At 52.8% G+C, this 25,397-nt stretch overlaps 1 protein-coding gene and 1 long non-coding RNA gene across 5 annotated transcripts in view; one reads left to right on the top strand and one right to left on the bottom strand.

The window, feature by feature from the left end:
- Positions 1 to 22,124, top strand: part of IMPA2 (inositol monophosphatase 2) — a 44,785-nt gene extending 22,661 nt beyond the window's left edge. For all 4 annotated transcript variants that reach the window (XR_011379444.1, XM_051852190.2, XM_070050507.1 and 1 more), the window contains exons 3-8: positions 365 to 469; positions 2,435 to 2,480; positions 5,779 to 5,887; positions 20,411 to 20,519; positions 21,050 to 21,201; positions 21,610 to 22,124. Coding sequence is in view for 3 of the 4 variants with exons in the window: in XM_051852190.2 (XP_051708150.1) it covers positions 365 to 469; positions 2,435 to 2,480; positions 5,779 to 5,887; positions 20,411 to 20,519; positions 21,050 to 21,201; positions 21,610 to 21,725 (637 nt within the window). In the remaining variant the exon portion in view is untranslated. The remainder of the gene's footprint in view (positions 1 to 364; positions 470 to 2,434; positions 2,481 to 5,778; positions 5,888 to 20,410; positions 20,520 to 21,049; positions 21,202 to 21,609) is intronic.
- LOC138844056 (uncharacterized) lies at positions 15,948 to 23,890 on the bottom strand. Its single transcript, XR_011379445.1, has 3 exons — positions 23,718 to 23,890; positions 22,307 to 22,396; positions 15,948 to 16,158 (listed from the first exon to the last, which is right to left on the bottom strand). It is a non-coding gene; the product is annotated as an uncharacterized lncRNA (long non-coding RNA).
- Positions 23,891 to 25,397: the final 1,507 nt, after the last annotated feature.

Genomic DNA, 25,397 nt, shown 5'->3' on the forward strand with positions numbered 1-25,397 from the left:
GTCACAGAAGTCATCTGTCGCTCCCCACGCTTTGATGTCATCGGCCCCTCTCCAGACCAAGGTTACAGCAGAGTTTAGCTTTGTCTCCGTGGTCCCACTGCCCAGTGCCCCTTGCACCCTCTACCTGCTCCAGGCCCTGGCAGTGTCTCCCAACCTTGGGCACTATGGTCCCGCAGTGAGTAGCCCGCCAGGCAGGTGGAGAAACAGGAGGCCTGTCAGAGACCCTGCCCCTGCTTGGCCCCTAGAACCTGCGAGGCATTGTTTTCCCTCGGCCTCCTCCTTCTCTCCTGGAACTGGAAGCAGGTGCAGGCTCGGCGGGTGGTGGCCCTGGCGTGTTTGCTCAGACCGAGTTCTTCCACCGCAGGTTCATTGCAGAGGAGGCTGCGGCCTCCGGGGCCAAGTGCGTGCTCACCCCCAGCCCGACCTGGATCATCGACCCCATCGATGGCACCTGCAACTTCGTGCACAGGTGAGCGGGAGCGGCGGCCCCTCCTACAGAGCGCCGCGTGGTCTCCTGAACCCTGTCTTTCCTGCAGCAGCGTATGTGAGGCAGCAGTGCACACCGAAGCGCGCAGCAAGTGTGTGGTCTCGTTAAAATACTGACGTGATCCTGATGAGAGTTTTCACATGAGGTTTTCCATTTGTGAGAGAGCCTCCGCGACTGTCAGGAAACCCTCCTGTGTTTAAAACCCATCGTTTGTTACCCTTAAAGTGTTGGGTTGAATTTAAGAAACGCTCCCCGGGGAAATAGGTGAGGTTAGGAGATGCACCTGTGCTGACCAGCGGCTGCAGGCAGCGGCAGTGCCAGTGAGACTCAGAGCTGCTTCCCCCTGGACGCAAACCTCAGGGTTCCAGAAAGCAGGAGGTTTAGGGAGGACAGGGGGACCACCCAGGAGGGGACGGGAACTTGGCTGCTGAGCTGGCGAGATGACAGGCACAGAAGCAGAGGAAGCTCCCTGACAGCCAGCGGCTGCTGGAGCTGAAGGTGGTTCTCTCACTTGAATGTGCCTGGCACCTCTGCAGGAAGTCCCTGTCCCCAGGGAAGGGCAGCCCCCAGGTCCCAGGCCACGCCCATGCTGCTGAACGGGGGTGGGGTGGGGGGCTGTGCTGAGTGACGAGCAGGAGCCAGCCAGGTTGTGGGTCCCTAGCTCTTGGTGTCAGCAGGCTGGCCTCCAGCAGTTTCTTTATCTGTGGAGCGTGTGTAGTAACCCCAGCACCGTGGCCACCTTCTAGAGGCAGACCCAGCCATGACTTTTCAGGCGGTGGGGCGGAGCCATCGGCACCTGCAGCACTGTCACCAGGGTGTCAGTTCCACTGAAGTGTGACCCCCCCAGGGGTGTCTTGAGTGGAGCAGCGTCACTTCTGTCCCCCTCATTATCCCAGTGCTGGGGACTGGCATGTGACAGGCAGAGCACTCACATGGGGAGGGCCATGTGTCCATCTATAGGGCTCCTGTGGACTCCAGGGGCTCCAGAACCCCTTTTGCAAGGCACCTTTCTCTGGAACCCTCTGGGGCCACAGAGGGCAGCTCGGCGGAGAGTTTTGGGTGGAAAACAGATCCTGTAGCTGATCGTGGCGGTCAGAACCATGGGGCCACGCTGTGGCACGTCACTGGCTAAGCTGTCCGACAGCTCCTGGCAGCTGAGCTCAGACAGTGCCCATCCCTGCTGGTGCCCATCGGTGTGGAAACGGCAGTGGGTAGGGGCTAATGCCACACCAGGGGCACGTGTTCACGTGGGGAGCAACAGGACTGAAGTTGGGTGTTTGCACACGCCCTAGCAGTCAGGGTTTGCTTGTGTGTGTGACTGGTGCTGTCCTTAGGACCCGGCCTTGCCTCACGGCTGCCTGTTTTTACAGTGCTGATTGCTCTCACATAAAGGAGAGATTATTCCGAAGACATTGAGCAGCCGTGACAACATCACCACACAGAACCACAGGCAAACTGACAAAAGCCAAGCCTCCACCACTGCGGCTCGCCCTGCCGTTGGCTGCTTGGGAGCCTGGCAGGCGGTAGGACAAGGCTGTGCCACTGTGGCTGGAAGTGGAGCCCCCTCCACGGGGAGACTGCAGCCTCCGAGACCCTCCACTGCCCTCCTGGGACTGGCCTTTCGGGAGGTCTCTGTTGGCCTTGAGGTCCCTGAGAACCAGGAACCTGCTATTAAAATCACTGCTACTTGGGCACAAGATGGTCATTGTTGAATTGCATCGGTCTGACATGACCCTCAGAATGCTGTTTTCTTTCGAGGTTGACAATCTCACCACGTGGCCAGATAAGTCTGTTTGTCTTGGAAGCAGTGAGTAAAATTGTGGGAAGTCGATTAAAAAAAAAAAAAAATCAACCCAGCCCAGGCACAGAGAGGTCCTTGTGTGCCTCCCAGGAGGCTGCCACACAGCCACGAGGGCTCCAAGTGCTAAGCCTTCTGTTTCCTTGCAGATTCCCCACTGTGGCTGTCAGCATTGGATTTGCCGTGCACCAAGAGGTACGAGCTGTTCCGTCCGCTCCCCACCACGCGCCTTCCCTTCCCAGGGACTGGGAAATCAAGGAGGCACTCGCTCCTCGGCCTGCCGAGGAAGGGGACGTTCCGAGCGAGTGGTGTGAGTCAGTCTCCAGCTGACCCCTAGAGCGTGTGACCTCCTCGCAAAGAAGAAGAACTCCTATTTTGGGAGAGCCTTTTTAATCCCGCTCTTCTGTTAACTCTGTGTCTCCCTCGGGCCGTGCCTGGGGGAATGAGCCTCTTCCAGGATTCCAGGCGGCATCCTGAGCCAGGCGCTGTCACAGGACCTGACGGGAGGCAGGGCTGGGGAGTTCACCCTTATTACTCTATTCAAGCAGTGACGCCTGGAAGAGCCTTAATTTCTTTGCTGTTGCTTCAGTGTTGGGACTGCCGGCCTCCTCTAGAAAAGCATTTGTTCATCTCAGCCCCCGATTCCCCAGCGAGGAAGCTGAGAGCGATTTACACCCGTCCCCAAGTGCCAGCAAGAATGTTCACATCGGCATTTGCGTAGGGAGTTAGTCGTTCCCTTGTTTCCCTACTAAATGTTGTCCCTGGGACTGGTCAGTGTGGGACCTTGGGGCTGACTCCATGACCACCAGGTAAGCAGGAAGGAGAGGAGGGGCTGGGGCCAGGTTCTGAACCTGCTTGTGAGCCTGCTGTGTTTGTAAGCCCAGGCATTCTGGGATGGGCCTGGGTTTGGGAATCCTGGTAAAGCCAGGGCTGTGGAGGAGGGATTGAGTATTGCTAGGAAGCTGCAGGCTGTCATTGTGAGCCCAGTGACTCCTGCTTCCTCCCCCCCTTCTCCAGGAATCAGCCCCTTCCCTGGAGGGTGGGACGTCCACGGCAGAGTGGTTGAGTTCACCCCAGGGCCGACCAAGGCCTCGGGAAGCCATTGGCCTGGGTCTGTCATTGCCTGGAGAGGTGAATGCTTGACTCCGCGCCCGGCCGGGCACACTTGCTCTTGTCAGCTTGGGCTGGTTGGAAGCAGGCTGGGGAACAGCAAAGGCAGGTGCATGGGCCAGAGGCCGTATCATGTCCCACGCAGCCTCTTCCTCCTGCCTGTTTGTACTGTGAAGCCCTGATTCGTGCCCAGAGGGCTCTGGAGAGACTGCGATAGGTGCTTGGGGCAAGGCCCTCTGTGGGGAGCCTCTTCTCTTCCAGGGCAGTCAGGAGGGTTTCTTAGGGGTTGGATTAGCCTCAGAGCCGGTGCTGTGGCATAGCAGGTAAAACTGCCGCCTGCAATGTCAGCATCCCATATGGGCACCAGTTCGAGTCCTGGCTGCTCCAATTCCGATCCAGCTCTCTGCCATGGCCTGGGAAACCAGTAAAAGATGGCCTAAGTGCTTGGGCCCCTGCATCCACATGGGAGACCAGGAAGCTGCGCTTGGCCCCTGGCTCCTGGCTTTGGATCAGCATAGCTCCAGCCATTGCGGCCAACTGGGGAGTGAACCAATGGATAGAAGACTTCTCTCTCTGCCTCTGCCTCTGCCTCTCTGTAACTCTGACTTTCAAATAAACAAATGAATCTTTTAAAAAACAAAACAAAACAAAACAAAAAAAGGATTAGCCTCGCGTGGTCCTTTTTCCACAGCTTAAAAAAAAGATTTAAGCCCTTTCTAAAGAAATAACCTTTTTCAGTAACTTTTGGTTACTAATGGTTGATTATGGTATGAATTTTTTAAGATTTATTTTATTTATTTATTTAAAAGGCAGAGTTACAGAGAGGCAGAAGCAGAGAGAGAAAAAGAGGTCTTCTAGCTGCTGGTTCACTCCCCAAATGGCCACAACGGCCAGAGCTGCGCCCATCTGAAGCCAGGAGCCAGGAGCTTCTTCGTAGTCTCCCACGTGGGTGCAGGGGCCCAAGGACTTGGGCCATCTTATACTGCTTTCCCAGGCCTTAGTAGTGAACTGGGTTGGAAGTGGAGCAGCCAGGACTCGAACCACTGCAGGCAGCAGCTTTACCCACCGTGCCACAGCGCCAGCCCCTATGATGTGAATTTTTAAAATAGTTTTATTAATCTTCATTTTTTTTCAAGATTTACTTATTTACTTGAAAGGCAGAGTTACAGAGAGAGAGAGAGAGAGAGAGAGAGATCTTCTACCCACTGATTCACTCCCCAAATGGCTGCAACAGCTGGGGCTGAGCCAGGCCAAAGCCAGAAACCTGGAACTCTATCTGGGTCTCTGATGTGGGTGGCAGAGGCCCAAGCAATAGGGCTATCTTCTGCTGTTTTCCCAGGCACATTGTCAGAGAACTGGATGGAAAGTGGAGCAGCTGGAACTCAAACTGGCGCTTGTATGGGAAGCCAGTCTTGCAAGTGGTGGCATAACCTGCTGCACCACAACACTGGCCCCTAGTCTTCATACATATTTTTTGAAAGATTTTATTTATTTATTTGAGAGGTAGAGTTATAGACAGAGAGAGGGAGAGACAGAAACAAAGTTCTTCCATCTACTGGTTCACTCCCCAAATGGCCACAGTGGCCAGAGCTGGGCTGATTAGGAGGTGGGAGCTTCTTCTGGGTCTCCCACGTGGGTACGGGGGTCCAAACACTTGGGCCGTCCTCCAAGGCTTTCCCAGACCAATAAGCAGAGAGCTGGATTGGAAAGAGGAGCAGCTGGGATATGAACTGGCGCCCATATGGGATGCCAGCACCGCAGCTGGAGGCTAAGCCTTCTACACCACAGCACCGGCCCCATCTTCATATATTTTAAAAACACTAGTATGGGCCGGCGCCCCAGCTCACTAGGCTAATCCTCCGCCTATAGCGCCGGCACACCAGGTTCTAGTCCTGGTCGAGGTGCCGGATTCTGTCCCGGTTGCCCCTCTTCCAGGCCAGCTCTCTGCTGTGGCCCGGGAGTGCAGTGGAGGATGGCCCAAGTGCTTGGGCCCTGCACCCCATGGGAGACCAGGAGAAGCATCTGGCTCCTGGCTTCGGATCAGTGTGGTGCGCCAGCTGCGGCGGCCATTGGAGGGTGAACCAACGGCAAAGGAGGACCTTTCTCTCTCTCTCTCTCTCTCTCTCTCTCTCACTGTCCACTCTGCCTGTCAAAAAAAAAACAAAAAAACACTAGTATGTAAGAAAGAAAATCAGCTTCCACTTCGAGGTCTAGTGTGAAATCTGGACTCTAATTTTCTCCCATTCCTCCTGGAAGGTTACCTCTGTCCCATGGTCACTGTGCTCATCTTGGAACCTGGAGTAGCCCTTGCCTTTAACTTTCTGTATTTTTCATGTGGGATGAGTGATCCGCATTTGTTTTCTGTCCTGCTCCTTACCCACAGCTGGAATTTGGAGTGATTTACCACTGCACTGAGGAGCGGCTGTACACGGGCCAGAGGGGCCGGGGCGCCTTCTGCAACGGTCAGCGGCTGCAGGTCTCCAAGGAGACAGGTGGGCGTCACGTGACCCCTCCCTGCCCATTTCACATGGATTGGGTGGAAAATGCCGGAAGCTACCCCCATGTGGGACAGAGGGAATTGTCCGACTGAGGATTCAGTCTCTGTAGAGACATGGTTGGTGGCCCTGATAAAGTGGAAACTGAACCGGTTCCACATCCTAACATTTTTGTTAATTTGGCCAGGATGGGGCCAGTGCTGTGGTGCAGCGGGTAAGGCTGCTACGTTCAGTGCCAGCATCCCATGTGGGCATCAGTTCAAGTCCCAGCTGCTCCACTTCCAGTCCAGCTCTCTGCTGTGGCCTGGGAAAGCAGTAGAGGATGGCTGGAGTCCTTGGACCCCTGCACCCACGTGAGAGAACCAGAGGAGGCTCCTGGCTCCTGGCTTTGGTTTGGCTCAGCTCTGGCCGTTGCAGCCAACTGGGGAGTGAACCAGCGGATGGAAGACCTCTATCTCTCTCTCTGCCTCTCCTTCTCTCTGTGTGTAACTCTGACCTTCAAATAAATAAGTAAATCTCTTTAAAAAAATTGTGACCAGGAGAACCATGTTCTCCTTCTATTCTTCTTTTTATTTTTTAAGATTTATTTATTTGAAAGGCAGAGTTACAGAGAGAGACAGGCAAAGGCAGAGGCAGAGGGAGAATCTCCCATCTGCTCATCCATTCCCCAAATGGCCAGTCCTAAGCCTGGAGCCAGAAGCTTCTTCTTGGTCTCCCACATGGGTGCAGGGGCCCAAGCACTTGGGCCATCTTCCACTGCTTTCCCAGGCATATTAGCAGGGAGCTGGATTGGAAGTGGAACAGCCAGGACTTGAACCAGCGCCCATATAGGATGCCAGCACCACAGGCAGCTTTTATCTGCCATGCCATAGTGCTGGTCCCTCTCATTCTGTTTGCACTCACATTATTTATTATGAAGGCTAAAAGAAATCCAGTCATCGGTTACCATTTGGTCTGTAGGACACCTGGGCAGATAGTCCATGGCCCTCAGAGACACCAGTCTCTGACCCTCAGAGCATCCAGGTCCACCTCGGCGGTGCTGCTGTCACAAGGTGAGGTTGCCCAGGTGCAGCGTCAGCTCTGCAGGTGTGGCCTAACAGCTGGCTTCAGTTTCTGCGGCCGCAGGAATGACGGCTTCAATAGGCAGTGTTCCCACGCACCTCAGACCGACAGCTGTAACCCTGGCTTGCCCTTGTTTGCCTTGAAACAGAGCCTCAAGGACATCCAGTCGCCTTTAGAAAGAGGTTCCTGTGACACTCAAACCGCCCAGAACTGCGTGGAGCCGCCTGTTGTTAACAGTACACCTGCTCGGGCTGGCCATGACTCTTCCTGGCTTTTCTCCCACAGTACTAAACCCGTGACATTTTATTGCACATGGGACAGAAGAATGCCAGACGGAAGTAGAGAGGAGCCCAGGCCGAGGCAGCTGGATGAGGTGGTCTTAAAGGTGTCTTTGGGCGGGCTTGGGAGGCAGAAGACGCAGCCCCTGCTCCTGGCCAGCTGCCCGTTTCTGAAGCTGGTCAAGTGCTCGGCCCACCCCCAGGTGGTTCCCTCGGGGTCAGGGGCCGCAGTCTCAAGGTGGCAGCATGCCCTCTGGCTGCCCAGCTGCCTGCCTCCCTGCCTCCCCCAGTTTCATTTCCATCTCTCATTTTTTAAATAAAAAAAAGTATTTACTTATTATAAAAAGAGAGAGACAAAGAGAGCTCCCATCCTCTAGTTCACCCCATGCCCCCCAAAGCCCTTACAGCTGGACAGATACTGAATCCAGGAGCTGAGATCCCAATCCAAGTCTCCCATGCAGGTGGCAAGAACCCAGTTACCTGAGCCATCACTGCTGCCTCCGAGGGTCTGCACTAGCAGGAACCTGGAGCTGACAGCTGGAGCCAGCAATCAAACCCATGCACTCTAATGTGAGGTCCTAATCAGCAGCTCAACCACTAAGCCACACGCCCACTCCCAGCTCTTTAAAATTCCTTGCTAATACCTTTCTTCATTAGTTCCACTTTTCTGCTGTTTCTTCTCCATGGTTGTCACTTTGCTGGCCTTGGAGGTGGCCAGAGGGGTGAGGTGTGTCGCTGCCCATGGGATGGGTGGGGACTGTGGGGAGAGGAAGAGAGGGCTGTCATGGAGCCATGAGAGCCCCTCCCCCGGGCTCTAGCAGGGGGAGGGGAGAGCTGGCAGTAGGCTGTGCAGGGGGCAGGCAGGACAGACTCACCCAGGGTGCTTCCAACCCTGGGTGACCCTGCGGGCCTCCCTCTCCTGGAGAGTTTTGTTTAGCTGCAGGAAGAGCAGCGTTAATTACAGCCAGGCCCACCAAGAGGCACCCGCTCAAGCCTAATTGTGTAACAGGCAGGGAAGTGTGTTATTAGACCTGCTTGGGTGAGCTTTGCTGCCCGTTTCATTTGGTGACAGTGCTGAGCTCTGTTCACACACACCCAGGTCCCCAGTTGGCCGCCTGCGGCTCAGTCTTGTGTTGTAACATCACGTCCTGCACAGGGGCCTTGCTGAGTCACCCAGTCACACTGTGGCTCCTCTGGGCCCCGCCCAAGTGGGGATTCTGTCTGGTCAGCTCTGTGTTTGGCCCCCGCTAGGCACCTGACAACTTAGGAGACAGAAACATGCTCCTATCCCCAGCGAGCCCATTGCTCAGACATGACCATGAACCTCTGCACACTGCTGTGTTGTGGTCCCCACCTCTCTCCAAAGTGCATGTGGTCCCAAGCCCACTGGTGACTTTGTAAGAATTCCAACTGACAAGGTGAGGTGGGGCCAGCCTGTGTGTCATGGACTTCTGCAGTAGGTGACAATGTGTGCTCCTGGGTGGTGTGGTTCCTAAGTGCCGTGCAGACCTGGGTGCCATGCTGACTCTGCCTCCTGCAGTGGCCAGAAGTGTTTTCAATGTGGGTGCTGTTGATAAGAGAATCATGTGGGCTAGCCAAGCACCAGGCACAGAGCACCTACAAATGACAGTCATTGCCAAAGAGGGAGCTGGGGTCTCAGCTCGAGATCATCAGGCTGTGACCAGAGAATGTGCTGTAGGGCAGCAGTCACTGATGCCGCCATGGGCTCTTCCTCCACTTTCCTGCCCTCCCTCCCCTTCCCTACACTGTGACACCTTTCTAGAATGTTCTCAGCTCACCCTGGAGAGTTGGAGGGCAGAGTCTCATGAGTAGTGTCTCCTTCCACTTCCACCATGCAAAATTGCAGGCACATGAGAAGTAGACAGAGAAGGCACAACAAACCCAGTGGCCTGTCACCTGGGGGCTCCGTGCTGCTCACCCACAGCCCCTGGCTTCGTCCACACCCAGCAATCCCAGACTGAAGTCCCGGTGCTAGTCCAGAATCCAAAAGGCTCCAGAATCTGAAATTTTCTGAATACACATTTCAAAACTTTTTTTTGCAGCCTAATGCCATGTGTCCAGGAACTTTTGGAGGTACCCTTGTATCCAGTTTAGAGTAACAGTACTAGCTATCAACAAAGGAGTACTGAAAATAGTTAGAAGGGGTTTGTGACTTATTTTTTTTTAATTATTTGTTTATTTTCATTTTATTTGAAAAGCAGGGGGACAGGCAGAGATCTTCATCCACTGGCTCACTCTCAAAATGCCCACAACAAGGGCTGGCCAGGCCCAAGTCAGAAGCCCAGAACTCAGTCTGCATCTCCCGTGTGAGTGGCAGGGATCCCAATGACTTGAGCCATCATCTGCCTTCCCAGGAGGCGTTAGCAGGAAACTGGATGGAATCAGAGTAGCCAGGACTCGAACCAGGAACTTCATATGAGCTGTGGGCATCCCAAGCTGTGAGTTGACCACTGTGCCAAAGGCCCATCCCTTCGTTTGTCCTTTTGTCCCCAGCAAAGCTCCCATGAGGATGTAGTCAGGCCTTGCTTCCCATTAATAAGACACCAACTAAGGATGGACATTCGGATACATTAGGTTCACTGCTATTAATTAAAAGGGTTACTTTTTAAAACCTTGATTTGAGGGGCCAGCGCTGTGGCGTAGGAGGTGAAGTCACCACTTGTGGCACCAGCATCTCATATGGGCACCAGTTCACGTCCTGGCTCTTCTGCTTCCAATCCAGATCCCTGCTAATGTGACTGGGAAAGCAGTGGAAGGTGGCCCAAGTGCTTGGGCCTCTGCACCCTTGTGGGAGACCTGGAAGAAGCTCCTGGCTCCTGGCCTCAGATCAGCTCAGCTCTGGCCATTGCAGTCATCTGGGGAGTGAACCAGCAGATGGAAGGACCCCCCCCCCCCGCCCGTCTTGGGATCTTCCCCCTCTTACAACACTCCGGCATATGTACCCTTTATAAAACATCTGGCCGGCTTCTCCATAGGTCACATCTTACCCCCGTGGTCTCCCTGCTTCGGGTGCTTTGTACCATATGTGCGTGGGCAGAGCCATTCCAGGCCGTGCAGTCATCCTAAAGTCATCATGTAGTGTGGGTTCTCCAGGTGAACAGAGGTGTAACACCCACCGCCAATCCTCAGGCACTGTTTCTCCGATGCTTTCAATTATGTGAGAAGCATTTTCTCTCTCTCTCTTTTTTTTTTTTTTTTTTTGACAGGCAGAGTTAGACAGAGAGACAGAGAGAAAGGTCTTCCTTCCGTTGGTTCACCCCCAAAATGGCCACCACGGCCAGCACGCTGTACCTATCTGAAGCCAGGAGCCAGGTGCTTCCTCCTGGTCTCCCATGCGGGTGCAGGGCACAAGCACTTGGGCCATCCTCCATTGCCTTCCCGGGCCACAGCAGAGAGCTGGACTGGAAGAGGAGCAACTGGGACAGAACCAGTGCCCCAACTAGGACTAGAACCCGGCGTGCCGGTGCCGCAGGTGGAGGATTAGCCAAGTGAGCCGCGGCGCCGGCCATGAGAAGCATTCTCTAATACAGCATTTCCCAAGGCTTTTTTGATTTTTAGGACCGGTCCACTTATAGCCCTGAAGAAAATATCAAAGACCCCAAAAGAATTATATCTACTGATGTGTGTGATTTAGAAATTTAAACTAAGAAGTCCTTTTTTTTTTTTTAAGATTTATTTTATGTATTTGAAAGACAGAGTTAAAGAGAGAGGTAGAAAGAGAGTGGTCTTCCATCTGCTGGTTCACTCCCCAAATGGCCACAATGGCTGGAGCTGAGCCAACCCAAAGGCATGAGCCAGGTCCCCCACATGGGTGCTGGGGCCCAAGGACTTGGGCCATCCTCTGCTGTTTTCCCAGGTGCATTAGCAGGGAGCTGGATCAGAAGCAGAGCAGCCGGGACTTGAACCAGTGCCCATATAGGATGCTGGTGCTTTAGGCTGCAGCTTTAACCCACTGCGCCACAGTGTCGGCTCCTAAAGTCTTTAAAGTAGTTATTTATTTTTAGAATGAAGACATTAACATTTAACCATATTTTCCAAAGCAAAACAAAATTTAATGAAGAGAGTAACATTGTTTTATGTATTATTTATGCCTGGCGTACTGGAAGACTGCTAGATTCTCATATCTGCTTCTGTTGTAATACACTGTGTATATCTGTGTATATGCCACTTTGATGGAAGTATAAAGAAAATCACACAGATACCGTTGTTGGGAACAGAAGTATTTTAATTGACTTTTTAGATCATTGACGAAATTCTTCTTTGACTTTAAACCAAAGTTCAACAAGTCGTGGTTCCTTTGTATTTTTTTCAAAGATTTAATTTATTTAAAAGGCAGAGTTACACAGAGAGAGAGGGAGAGACGGAAAACTCTTGCATCTGTCGGTTCACTCCCCAAATGGCTGCAATGGCTGGAGCTGTGGCAGATGGAAACCAGCAGCTAGGGGCTTTCTCCAGGTCTCTCACATGGGTGCAGGGGACAAGCATTTGGGCCATTTTCCGCTGCTTTTCCAGGTGCATTAGCAGGGAACTGGATTGGAAGTGGAGCAGCCAGGACTCAAACTGGTGCCATATGGGATGCAGGTGCTGCAGGCCACGGTTTAACCCACTGCACCATAACGCCAGCCCCAAGTAGTGGTTTCTTAAAGGTGGGTTGTAGTGTGGATCCAGTGACAAAGCAGTGGTTCTTCTTACTCTTTGATGTGATCGTTTGCTCATGGAGGATTCCGTGACATTAATTGGTCATTTGGAAAATGGGTTCACTGAGATTTTCATCTCTTTTAAATGCTGGCACACTTCAGTATGAAATGGTAAAAATAAAAATGGGGGTGGGTGTTCACCCTAGTGACTGAGATGTGCACGACCCATATCAGAGTACCTGGATTTGAGTCTCAGCTTTATCCTGATTCCAGCTTTTGGCTAATGTGTGCCCTGAGTGGTAGCAGGTGATGGCCCAAGCACTTGAGTCCCTGCTACCCAAGTGGGACACCTCTGTTGAGTTCCTGGCTCCCACCTTCAGCCTGGTCCAACCCTAGCCATTGCAGGCATTTGAGGAGTGAATCAACAGGTGAGAACTCTCTCTGCCTGTCTTTAATTATTTTTAAAGATTTATTGATTTATTTGAAAGGGAGACTGACAGAAACAAAGAGAGAAAGAGAGAGATCCTCCATTTGCTGGTTCTCTCCCTAAATGACCACAACAGTAGGCAGGGCCAGCTGAATGAAGCCAGGAGCCAGAAACTCCATCCGGGTCTCCCATGTGGGTAGCAGGAACTCAAGTACTTGAGCCATTGTCATCCACTGCTTCCTGGCTGCACTGGCAGGGAGCTGAATCTGAAGCCAAGTAGTTGGGACTTGAACCCACTCAGATATGGGATGCAAATGTCACAAATGATGGCTTAACCTACTGCACCACCATGCCAGCCCCTCTACGTTTCTTATAGCACAATAATTTTATCAGGATATATCTCAGTGTTGCTTCTGAGTCACATCTCCTACGGTACACACTGGTATGCCTCTTCAATATGTAATTTCAAGTCTTTGCTTTTTCAATTTCTAAAGATTTTCTTGAATTATGGTTTTTAGTATGTCTTTGTCTGCAAATTATGTTGCTGCATTTTTTGTCTTTTGGGTCTTCCCTATTTACCTTCACTTTTTCTTATCTCCTTTTCACCTTTTCAAAAAATTATTTTTTTAAATCTTTTTACCCGGTTTCTTCTGAATCACAGTCCATTATGTTTACTTATTCTGTGTTCCTTTATATTTGTCATCTTTTCTGGATTGTTGTCTTTATTTTTTTCCAAGTCCTGTTACCTCTAATTTTTTGAGATTTATTTACTTATTTATTGGAAGGCAGAGAGAGAGAGAGAGAGATCTTCATCCACTGGTTCACTCCCCTAATGACCACAACAGCCTGGGCTGGGCCAGGCCAAAGTCAGGATCCTGGAAACCCATCCAGGTCTCTCACACAGATGGTAGAGGTCCAAGTACTTGGACCATCATCTGCTACCCTCCCATGCACGTCAGCAGGGAGCTGGATTGGAATTAGAGCAACCCAGACTCAAACCAGTGCTCTGATATAGGATAGTGGCTTAACCTGCTCTGCTGCACCACCAGCCCCTGCCTCTAATTTTGAGTTATGCTATTTTTTCATGGATTGTTTCTTTGTTTTATACACAGCTCGTCCTGTTTGGTGTTGGAGTCTCTCTGGCATTTGTTTATCGGCTGTAGATATGGTTCTCTGCTCCTGTCTCCTTTTTTTATGATGGTTCTGTTTGGGGTTCACCCAGGATTCTTTCTGGTGACTTATTTTGACTTGAAGTTCATAGTCCTAAACTTTGGGGACCGGGGGAGGGGGTGACTTCAAAGCAGTTTTCATGACTTCATGGCTCACAAGCTCCCTCTCCTGTTGTTTCTGTGAAATACTTTACAATGGGCTTTCTCCTTTTTTTTTTTTTTTGAGGGGGGAGCCCAGGCGACCTTGGCTCTGTTACTGCTGTAGGTAACTCTGGAGTTCATTCCTATACCTTTGTACTCAACCCTGGCACTGCCCTAAGAGGGCTGGCCCTGAGAGGTGCACTAGGAGCAGTCACAGGGCCTGGGGCTCCATCCCCTTCAGACATCCCAGCCCCCATTGGGACCCTGGGGACTGATGTGAGCACACCCACCTGCTCCACTTCTGATCCAGCTCCCTGCTAATGGCCTGGGAAAGCAGCAGAGGATGGCCCAAGTTCTTGAACTCCTGCACCCATGTGGGAGACCCAGAGGAAGCTCCCAGCTCCTGACTTTGGATCAGCCCAGCTCTAGGCTTTGGATCAGCCCAGCTCCAGTCGTTGCAACCATTTGGGGAGTGAACCACTGGATAGAACATCTGTCTCTGTCCCTCTCCCTGCCTGTAACTCTACCTCTCAAATAAATAAATAAATCTTTTTTAAAAATCTTTTAAAAAATACTGACCTTCTTAGGTAAATGAGGCTAACTTTTATTTTCATTCGAGTGGCTCTTAATGATCTGAAGAAGCCTGAGGGAATGAGGACACTTTTATAAAATCCACCCCTGTGTGGGTGTGGCCACAGGGGCCATCTGTTCTACAAAGCCAGCTTGTGCCACAGGCAGGTTTTCCAGCCTGTGAAGCACAGATTGCCTTTTTCTCTGCGAATGCCTATTTGAATGTATGCAAATGATTTTCATCTCTTACCTTTCAGTTTTAAGATTTCTCTTAAGACAGTGCTGTTCTCTGGCACTGTATCCAGCTCCCCTGGAATCAGATTTTTCAAACTGTCAGAAGCCAGACTGGTTTTTTTCACCCCAAAATCTGTATGCAAAGAACATACTGAGATGCGATCCTTGCAATCTGCCATTAGAGTTTTATTGTAGTAAAGCATATATAATATGTATTATATATACAATTTATATATAATAACTTACTTGAATTATTTTTATTTTTTAGTTTATTTGAAATAGGGGGAAAGAGAGAGGGCCCGTCCACTGGTTCACTCCTCAGATGTCCACAATAGCCAGAGCTGGAACCAGATCGCCAGCTCTTCCACATAGCTGGCAGGAACCCAATTACTTGAGCCATCATTTGCTGCCTCCCAGGGGCTGTGTTGGCAGGAAACTGGAGTCGGGAACTAGAGCCGGCCATTGAACCCAGGCACTCTGACGTGGGATGCAGGCATCCTGACTGCCAGGCCAAGTGCCCATCCCTCGGATCTTTTTTTTTTTTTTTTACAGATAGAGTTAGACAGTGAGAAAGAGATAGAAAGGTGTTCCCTCCACTGGTTCACCCCCTAAATGGCCGCTACGGCCGGAGCCACGCCGATTGGAAGCCAGGAGCCAAATTCTTCCTCCTGGTTTCCCATGTGGGTGCAAAGGCCCAAGCACTTGGGTCATCCTGCACTGCACTCCCAGGCCACAGCAGAGAGCTAGACCAGAAGAGGAACAACCAGGACAGAATCCGGCGCTCCAACCGGGACCAGAACACTGTGCCCATATGGGATGCCAGCACCACAGGTAGATGATTAACCAAGTGAGCCACAGCGCCGGCCCCTCGGATCATTTTTAAGCATACCGTTCAGTGGTATTAATTACATTCACAATGTACAAACGTCACCACTATCTGTTTCCAAAATTTTATCACTGCAAACAAGATCTGTATCCATTTAGCCATAACTCTCACCACCCCCATGAATTGCAGAATAATCATTTTTTAAAGATTCGTTTTTTGAAGTCAGAGTTACAGAGAGAGAGAGAGGTCTTCCATCTGCTGGTTCACTCCCCAGATGGCCACAAAGTCCAGTGCTGAAGCAAGCCAAAACCAGAAGCCAGGAGCTTCATCTGGGTCTCTCACATGGGCGGCAAGGACCAAACACTTGAGCCCTCTGCTGCTGCTTATCCCAGGCCACTAGCAGTGAACCAGATTGGAAATGGAGCAGCCAGGACTCGAACTGGTGCCCACATGGGCTGCTGGTGTTGCAGGTGGCAGCCTTACCTGCTACGCCACAATGCCAGCCCTCAGAATATTCTAAATTTTAAAAATATTCATGCGTGTTTTCACTTGTATGTGAAAGTTTAAAAAAAGCTGGCCTAATAGAAGTGGAGAGTAGACTAGCAGTCAGGAGGGGCTGGGAAGGGCACGGGGTTCCCAGCACATAGAAAGGATCAATGTGGGTTTTTTCCTTAAAGTTCATTTCAACTGAGTAAACTTTTTAAAAAAGATTTATTTGTTTAATTGAAAGGCAAAGTTACAGAGAAGCAGAGAGAGAGAGAGATCTTCCATCCACTGGTTCACTCCCCAAATGGCCACAATGGCCAAAGCTGGGCCGATCCAAAGCCAGGAGCTAGGAACTTCTTCTGTGGCTCCCACGCAGGTGCAGGGGCCCAAGGACTTGGACCATCTTCTGCTCCTTTCCTAGGTACAGTAGCAGGGAGCTGGGTTAGAAGTGCAGCAGCCAGGACTCATACGGGATGCCGGCACTGCGGACAGCAACTTTACCCACTACGCCACAGTGCCGGTCCCAGAAATGATCAGTGTTTAAGAAGAAGAAAACCCTGCTTACCCTGATTTATCATTACACATTATAAACATGTTGCATCATCACACTGGTCTCCCTAAATATGTTCTATTCTCATGTGTTAACTAAAAAATAACTTAGTTTTAAAAAAATAAGTGTATACACAGTCAGCCGTCTGTCACTGCAGGTTCCACAGATATGGATTCAACCAACTGCAGGTTGAAAACTTTCCCCCGAGGTTTGCGTCTGTACTGAACACGTGCAGAGCTTTTATGCCTTGCGATTATGCCCTGAACAGCTCTTCACACAACACTACATCAGGTATGGTTAATAATCTAGAGATGATTACAAGTATCCAAGAGGCTGTGTGTGGGTTCTGTGCAAATAGGTGCCATTTATGTAAAGGGACTTGAATGTGTGGTTTTCAGTCCCCACGGGTGAAGCCCTGGCACCAGTCCTCTGTGCGTCCTGAGGAATGACTGTTTATTCCATTGAATTAGGTTTAAAGTTATTATAGCAAATCTAGGACAAAGGACAATAAAATGCAGAACTCACAGTACTTGTGGGTCAAGAAGAATAACTGTCCTATGTTGTTAAGTAGAGAAGAGTTCAATAAATTGCGTTTTTCTCCTCTCATCCAGGGCAAATTGCAACAGCAAGCATCTTGCCTCTAGGGTGGCAGCACATAGCTTCCTACATTTGCGGGAATTAGAAGGAATGAATTCACTGCACCTAGAAAGGGAAGGTGCTAGATTAAGAGTGATCCTTGCACACATTTTAAACTGTAAGAAGAAACCTTTCCTTTCACAAATCACCAGGCGAGCCTAAGTCTCGGCCGCTTACAGCCTCAGCAGGTGCCTGCGCTACTCCAGCCCTGTGTGTGTCTGCAGCCAGGGCGTGGGCCTGAGTGTGGAGCTCCCCACAGCCTGCATGGAGAAGCAGCAGCTTGCACAGGACTTGATTTCCCCTTCAACAGCCCTGGCTGCCTCATTGGAAGCCCCCGTGCCCATGGTGGGGTGCATCTGCCCCTGGAGGCCTGCACCTTCGGGCCTGTCCTTCAGGGTGCAGAGCTGGTTTCCTGGGGCAGGCATCTTAGACATCTGAATAAAAGTCGGGCTTAGCTGCCCGTGGGCTAGCTGTCCAGCGTCCTCCTTCCTCCTTCCTGGCGGGAATCTCCGTGTCTCCCCTCCTATTTTCCCAGGGCACCAGGAAATGCCCTGGAGGGAAGGATGTCATTTTTGAGCTTCCTGCTAGAGAAAGATCACTCTTGAAGTACACACCTTAGCATACGGGATCCTGCTGGGACTTACAAACGGTTCAGGAGCTCCTAGACCCTAGTGGGGTTTGGGGGAGGGCAAACTGGAAAATGATACCAAAATCTAGACTACGTACATTCTGGGTGGGCATTTGGCCTAGGAGTTAAGCATGTTAGTTGAAGGGGGCCGGCGACCTGGTGCAGCAGGTTAAGCCATTGTGATGCTGCCATCCTGCATCAGAGTGCTGGTTTAAACCCTGGCTGCTGTGCTGCTGACCCAGCTCCCTGGTAATAGGCCTGGAAAAGCAGCAGAAGGTGGCCCAAGCACCTGGGCTCCTGCCACCCACATGGGAGACCTGGATGGAATTCCAGGCTCTTGGCTTCAGCCTGGCCCAGCCCTAACCTGAGCCCTAATCACTGGGAGTGAACCAGCAGATGGACAATCTCTGTCTCTCTGTCACTCCGCCTTTCAAATAAATGAAAATGAATCTTAAAAAAATCAGTTACGAGCCCCAGGTCTCACACTGGAGTACCTGGGTTCAATGCCCAGCTCCGGCTCCTGACTCTAGCTTCCTGCTGATACAGACTCTGGAAGCAGTGGTGGTGGCTCCAGTAGTTGGGCCCCTACCACCCACTGGGAGACCTGGATTGCAGTTCCAGATGCCAGTTTTGTCCATGCCCAGTCCTGGCTATTGCCAGTATTCAGAGTCAACCCCACAGATGGGAACTCACTCGGTCTGTGTCTCTTTCATTTTCTGCTTCTTTCTTTCTGCCTCTCAGATACATAAAAAATACATTCAAAATATGCACGCTCTTTTAGAAATCCCACTTCATGTGCTCTGTCTTGAAAATACTGTCAACATGACTGCACAAACCTCTACAGGAAAAGGTCTTCACCATCACTTTATAGCAAGAATGGAAAGTGTTCATCTGTAGGGGCTTGAAGTGGCACTGAGTAGAATGGGGTGCAGTCAGAGAGTGAGGTGTGAGTGGCAGAAGCTGTGTATGATGTATTGTCAAGAGATCAGTCCCAATAACCTGTAGAACTGTTGTGGCTTTTTAAAAAAATTTTTTTTATTTTTTGTTTATTTGAAAGAGACAGAGAGGTCTTCCATCTGCTGGTTTACTCCCCAGATGGCCACAATGGCCAGAGCTGCGCCAGTCACGAGCCAGGAGCTTCTTTCCGGGTCTCCCACATGGGTGCAGGGGCCCAAGGACTTGGGCCATCTTCTACTGCTTTCCCAGGCCATAGCAGAGAGCTAGATTGGAAGTGGAGCAGCTGGGACTAGAACCGGCGTCTGAATGGACTTCCGGCACTGCAGGCCAGGGCTTTAACCTACTGCGCCACAGTACCAGCCCCAAACTGTTGTGTTTTTAAGTTGTATTTTCATGCATGTGAAAGACAGAGCTACTGTGTTTGGGTTCATGTGTGGGTGTGGGTAGCATGTGAAGTTGGGCAAGCTGGTTGCAAGCAGGGTAGGAGAAGGCAACACATCCGTCACCGGTGCTTCTGTGATTTTTCAGGCTAAAATAACAGGCCAGCCAGTGTCTTCCTTTCTTTCACTATATTTTTTAGGGTGGTTTTAGGTTCATAGCAGAATCAAACGGAAGGTCCAGAAAGAGCTCCCACCCCTTACGTCCACACCCCTACCCTGGCCCTCATGTCCACACTCCACCCTGGGACGGGGGTCTGTTGCAGTGGACCCACATTGATAGGTGACCGTCATGGTGTGCACACTTGGCATTGGACATTCACTTAGACAAACGCACAGGATAAGAAGTCACTTCACAGCCTCACTCAGAAGGGTTGAATCGGCCCTGAGAACTCTGTTCTCCACTGCTCAGCCCTCCCAGCCCCTGGCAGCCTCTGACCCTCCCACTGTGTGCATGGTTGTGCTTTGTCCAGAACAGCGTGTGGCCTCTTCGGCTTGGCCTCCTTCGCCTGGGAAGTGCATTCGCTGTTCCTGCCCAGTCTCGGGGCTTGACAGCTTGTTTCTAGGGTGGCACAGCTCTGTTTCTGGAAGCCCACAGTTTGCCATCACCTGCTGAAGGCCCACTAGTGGCTTTGTTAGGAGGAAAGCTGCAGGTTGTTCCATACAAGCACATTTTCAGCTCCTTTGGGTGAATAGCAAGGGAGTGTGTTCAGTTTTCAGAGAAACTGCTGACCTGCCTTGCAAGGGGCTGTGCTGTTTGGCATTGCCACCAGCCATGACTGACAGTTCCTGTTGCTCCACTTCCGCTCCAGCATTTGATGTCAGTGTTCTGACAGAGGTGCACTGGGGTCTCACCACTGTGTTAGTCTGCGTGTCCCCAGTGATGTAGGATGTGCAGCATCTTGCGCATGCTTGTCATCTGTAGTTCTTCGCTGGTGGGCCAACAGGCCGTGACGTGAGCAACAAGGCGAGGACACGTCACTGCTGGTCCCCGTCCCCCAGTCAGGGACAGGGGCAGAGGCCCAGGCACGTCCCCCACAGCCACCAACCAGCTGCCAGCCCCTTGCTGGTGCAGGGGTCATCCCTGCCACCTCCCGTCTCCTCGGGAGGCCGCGTGGGGTCTGACAGGAGGGTCACTCCAGGAGGCACGGGGTGTGCCCAGTGGGGAGTCATTTGTTTAATATTTAGGATTGAACGATGATCTTCAAAAGCCACCAGATTCTCCCGAGGTCTCCACGGTCCCAGCGTGCAAGGAAACTCCGTCCCTGCAGCGCCCAGGCTGAGACCAGGCAGCCGGACCAGAGGGGCCGTGGCCAGCGGGGCTGCGTTTCAGCTGTGTGCTCGCCTTGCGCGAAGCTGCGGGAAGAACTTTCTAGCAGAAACCACGCAAAGACGATCCTTCTCCAGGGGACACCGCCCTGTCCAGCGGCATTGGGTGACGGGAGCTTCCCTCTGTTGCAGATCTCGCCAAGGCCTTGGTTCTGACAGAGATCGGCCCCCGGCGCGACCCCGCCACTCTGAAGCTGTTCCTGAGCAACATGGAGCGGCTGCTGCACGCCAGGGCCCACGGGTAAGGACCGGTGTCGGGAGCGCCCCCTGCAGGTGGGAGCGGGAGAGCCGCGTGCTTTCTGTGCAGACGCCGCGCAGCCTGCGCTTCTTCTGAGGGACACCAGGGGGCGTCCGGAACTGCATGGGGTCCTGTACCCCTTCTGATCCTTGTTCTGAGAATCCAAGAGAGGTCTGAAGGGGTCCTGCGTGTCGTTCTGGCTTCAGGTGGACGTTACTCTGATGCATTAATTCTGAATGTTTATTAAGGTCCAGATGAGTCCCCATCCCCTGCCACACACCATACTTGGCAACCCGAATGTAATGTAGGTAGAGTGCATGCACCAGCTGTGTTTCAGCACCCAGGAGCCCCTGCAGGGCAGGGCGCTGAAGCCATTCTGAATTCTGCGTCCCGAGCTTGCTGACAGAAGCCCATGGCTTGAGTCTGGCCCCCGATCCTGCCCAGTGAGGACGCAAGTGGGTGAAGGCAGCCCACACGTCACGTCAAGAGCTGGGCTCCACTTCCACCGTCATCTGGCCTTCCCTCTCCCTCAGGGTCCGAGTGATCGGAAGCTCCACCTTGGCGCTCTGCCACCTGGCCGCCGGGGCCGCCGACGCCTATTACCAGTTCGGCCTTCACTGCTGGGACCTGGCAGCTGCCACGGTCATCATCAGAGAAGCAGGTGGCATCGTGATGGACACCTCAGGTGAGCCCTGCGCCCCAGCCAGCCTCCCAGCCTCAGGGCCCTGCAGAAACCAGACCGAGTGACACTCTGGGTAGGGTGCTTCCCGGTGCCTCCCCACCCGAATTCCCCCTTCCTCTCAGAGCTCTGCAGATGAGGCCACACGGGGGTGGAGAAGGCAGTGGCCAGCCCAGACGGCCTCCTTCCTGCTGGTCCTCAGACAGAGGCTCAGGAGGGCTCAGCCTGATGGCCACATACCCACTTTACTGTTACACCTTGCTGGGCCCTTCTGCCCCTGGTTCACTTCTAGACTGCCTGGCAGGTGCGGGCCTGAAACATACATGGGGCCCCCGCATGTGCCGGAAGTTATCATACGAGGTTGTCCCGGCCCCTCAGTAACCGGGGTGTCCACCCTCCCTGCTCTGTTCCTAGGTGGGCCCCTCGACCTCATGTCCTGCAGAGTGGTTGCTGCCGGCACCCCGGAGATGGCGACGCTTGTGGCGCAGGCCTTGCAAACTATCCACTATGGGCGGGACGATGAGAAGTGACACGGAGCTGCCCTCGCAAAGCAGTGCGGCCCGAGGACCAGGACTCGGCCTTTGGGGGGAGGGCTGCCGTTGGCCTGGCAGCCCGTGATCTGGGCCAGGCATCTCAGCTGCTGACCCCAGCTTGCAGCAGGTGGCTGGCCTCTGCAGCCCGCATCTCCATCGCTGGGAGTTGGTGTTTGGCCGGGTCCTCTTCTCTGATCTGACGCAGCCCTTGTCAGGTCAGTGCCCGTCCTTCCGTCAGGGCCAGCGCCCACGTGCCATAGGAGCCACGCCGCGGCCAGGCCGTGTCGACTCCCCCGTGCACATCTCAGGTAATGACGCTTTGGAACTGCTGATGCAGCGGACTCTTCTCAGGCCTTCCCCGGGTGCTTCGGAATGCAATAAATGAACCCGATGGCACGCGCTTGTCTGTGCCTCCCTACGTGTCGCCAGCGTCGCTGCAGATCTGGGCTCAGCAGGAAGGTGGGCGCGGTATTCCCCCCTCCCCCAGTCGACAGTGCTGTGCACTGCACGCTGCTTCCCCGTGATTCCCTTGTCAGCATTCGGAATCCGAGACGGGGACAGAGCGAAGGGAGGCTCGCCTCTGAGATGCTGCTTCTGTGGGCTGAGCCGGGAGGAGAGTGTGTGCCCTGTGCTCCGGGCCTCGTTTGTTTCTCTTCCAGAGGTGGGATCTTGCGTGGAAAAAGAATTCTGTTGAGGCTCATAGCAGCAGGCCAGTGTCTTTCCTCGAGCGCTGGAATTGAGGTCGGTCAGAAGACCAAACGGCTCTGAACTTTCTCTCTGCTCTTCCTAATAACGTGCCGTCAGGAAGCACAGGTGTTAGTGGGGGAGTGGGCCTCTCCCTGGCTGGCTCTGGCTCCTGGGTGCCTGAGAGGTGGGGCTGCAGGTACCTGCTCACTCACACCCTGCTGTGCCCCCACAGAGGCCCAGCGAGCGAGCCCCCACCCCCGCCACAGGGCCTCTTCTCTGCACTCTCCGGGCTACTCAGCACCCCTCACGATCCAGGGTGAACCCCCCTCGAGGACAGCCTCACCACACACGGGAGACCCCAGAGAGTGATTCTGCAGGGAATTCTTTCGAGGAATAAAATACTCCAATGCCTGATGCCTTGGGGTTGTTTTTTGGTACATAGGCATATGGTATGTAAAGAAAGGCGTTTCCTTTGTGGTCTGAATGGGGTAGCCAGGTAAACCAGGTGAAGACGCAGGGTCTTGTATAGGTGCAATGAGCAGGGGGGTCCCTGCACCTGATGACCACAGGAGCCTATGAGAGCACACAGGAGCCACAGGGCATCAGGGTTGAGTGGGGCCGTGTCTGACAGTGTGACAAAATGCACGGTTTTCCATCATCTCAGAAAGCCCTACAGGATAGCAGCGCATAGAGGCACACCCTGTGACATCCATTCTAAAACCCTGGTTTGTTTTATATATGGCACTCCACCACTATTCTGTGGGATTTCTGTTCTTCCCTGGTTTTTGTCGGCCACCAGCCTTCAAAGATTCCCCTGTAGCAGTTGTACCTACTGGTGACCCTCAGCTCTCCCGCTGTGTAACTGGGAGCGGAGCAGAAAGACCAGCCCGGGGCAGGGCGAGAGCAAGTCAGGCTGTGTGGTTTCACAGGTGAGGCCAGGTTAGAGCCCTGGAATTGCAGAGAATTCTGATTTTGTGAAGGGGACACCCAAGAAGCAGGGGGGAGGGAGACTTAGGGATGGCGAGGGCAGGGTAAGGAGAGCCGTCATGGGCTGGATGTCAGCCAAGGTCAGCTTCAGCATGGGCTGGGACCGCTCTGTCGCCTCCTGCCAGCTGCGCTGTGTCGCTCCCCTCACCACCACCTGGGGGCCAGGCAGCTGCTCCATGGCAAAGTCTGGCATTGCAATAGGGCACAGGCCCAACCCCAGCTTCCGTCCCTCTGGCCCCAGATGCCGGCCCATGGACTGCAGAGCTGCCTTCCTCACAGGGTGCTGTGGGCACTGACCAAGGGGTATGCCCATACCTGGCAGGTGCCTTGCATGTCAGCAGCTCTCAGTAGCTGTGAGCTCTTCACCCACATCCAGAGATTTCCACCACAGGAGTCTCCAAATGAGTCAGAGAACCAGGGTCCCGAGAGCGAACAGGCACTGAACACCAGCAGCCGGTCTGCTTGGCCCGAGAGCAGCAGAGCATTTTCCATGAGTTCTGTTTATGCTAAAATAGCATCAGGACAGCAGGAAAGGAATGTGTGGCCCCTAATCCCAGGGGGCTGGTACCTGCTCCTTCCTGGCCTTCATCCTGTTTGGCTGTCACGGAACAGAGTGCCCGGCTCCACGGCTGCTCCATGTCTGACACATCTCTGAATTGCACCATGTTCTGCTCCATGAGGACTGATTTTCTGGGGTACTTTTTTTTTTTCTTTTACTGGAGACTCAGAGACAGTTTACTCCCCAGTGGCCAGGACTGAGCCAGAGTGAAGTCAGGAACAAGGAACTCAATCCAGGTCTCCCACATGGGTGGCGGGAGCCCGACCACTTGAGCCGTCATTGCTTCCTCCCAGGGTCTTCATTGGCTGGAAGCTGGAGTCGGTAGCTGGAGCCAGGACTCACGGCAGGCGCTCCAGTAAGGAATGCAGCATCTAAGCTGCTAAGTCAGTGCCCGCCCTGGGGTAATTTGTAGTGCCGTTATTGCCTTGGGCTTCCCAGGATCCTGAGGGGGTGCTTCCTGAGCAGTGTCGGTGTCCCCACTTCTGGATTCTCAGGTGGAGAACGCGCACTGTACACTCGGAGGTTTGCCCAGTGTGCAGGTGACCTGGACATAGGTAGCTGATACCGTATGCTTCCAATGAGGTTGTGTACGTGTGTCTGCAACACACGTTTGTTATACGAGTCTAGTATAAGCCATGTTCAAGTTAGTTTGCAGCAACCAAATCTGTAAGTGTTTAGCTCAGATTTCCTGTGAATGGAAAAAGTCATTCAGTGGCAGTGAGTGAGCCATGTGGAATCCTGGCTCAGGTGTCAGTGACCTACCTGAGGGAGCCCCCGCTTCTGTGTGAGAAATGGTTACCTACTCAGGCGAAACACTTGTGTGGTTTCACAGCTTAATTTGCTGAGTTCTCCATAGGAAAAGATTACAATTGTTTTCAAAATGTGTTTGCAAGCCGGAGTCACAGTCTAGCAGTTAAAGCCCTGCCTGCAATGCCAGCAGCCCATATGGACACTGACTGAAGTCCCGGCTGCTCCACTCTGATCCAGCGCCCTGCTGATGCACCTGAGGAAAGCAGCAGAAGATGGCCCAAGAGCTTGGGCCCCTGCACTCACGTGGGAGACCCGGATGAAGCTCCTGGCTCCTGGCTTCACCTGGCCCAGCCCGGGCCATTGCAGCCATCTGGGGTGACCCAGTGCTTAGAAGGTTTCTCTCTCTCTCTCTCTCTCTCTGGTTCTGCCTTTCAAATAAATAAATAAATCTTTGTAAAAAATTGTTTGGTGAGTTCCTTGCCTGAGAGTGACCTCCCCTGCCTTTGTCATAGCCAGAAGCCTCTCTCCAGGGCTGGGCGGGGCAGGCAAATGCTTCATAACACGGATGGGAACCACCAGCTGTGCATAAGACCAGGGGCGTTTGTCCTTCGGTTTGCCAGGGAGCCTGGAGAAAGGCTTTTTCCTCAACAGCCTTTAGCTATGTGGGAGGTCCAAGCTTTATACAA

The sequence above is a fragment of the Oryctolagus cuniculus genome, chromosome 10, assembly GCF_964237555.1.
Source record: "Oryctolagus cuniculus chromosome 10, mOryCun1.1, whole genome shotgun sequence".
Lineage (NCBI taxonomy): Eukaryota > Metazoa > Chordata > Mammalia > Lagomorpha > Leporidae > Oryctolagus > Oryctolagus cuniculus.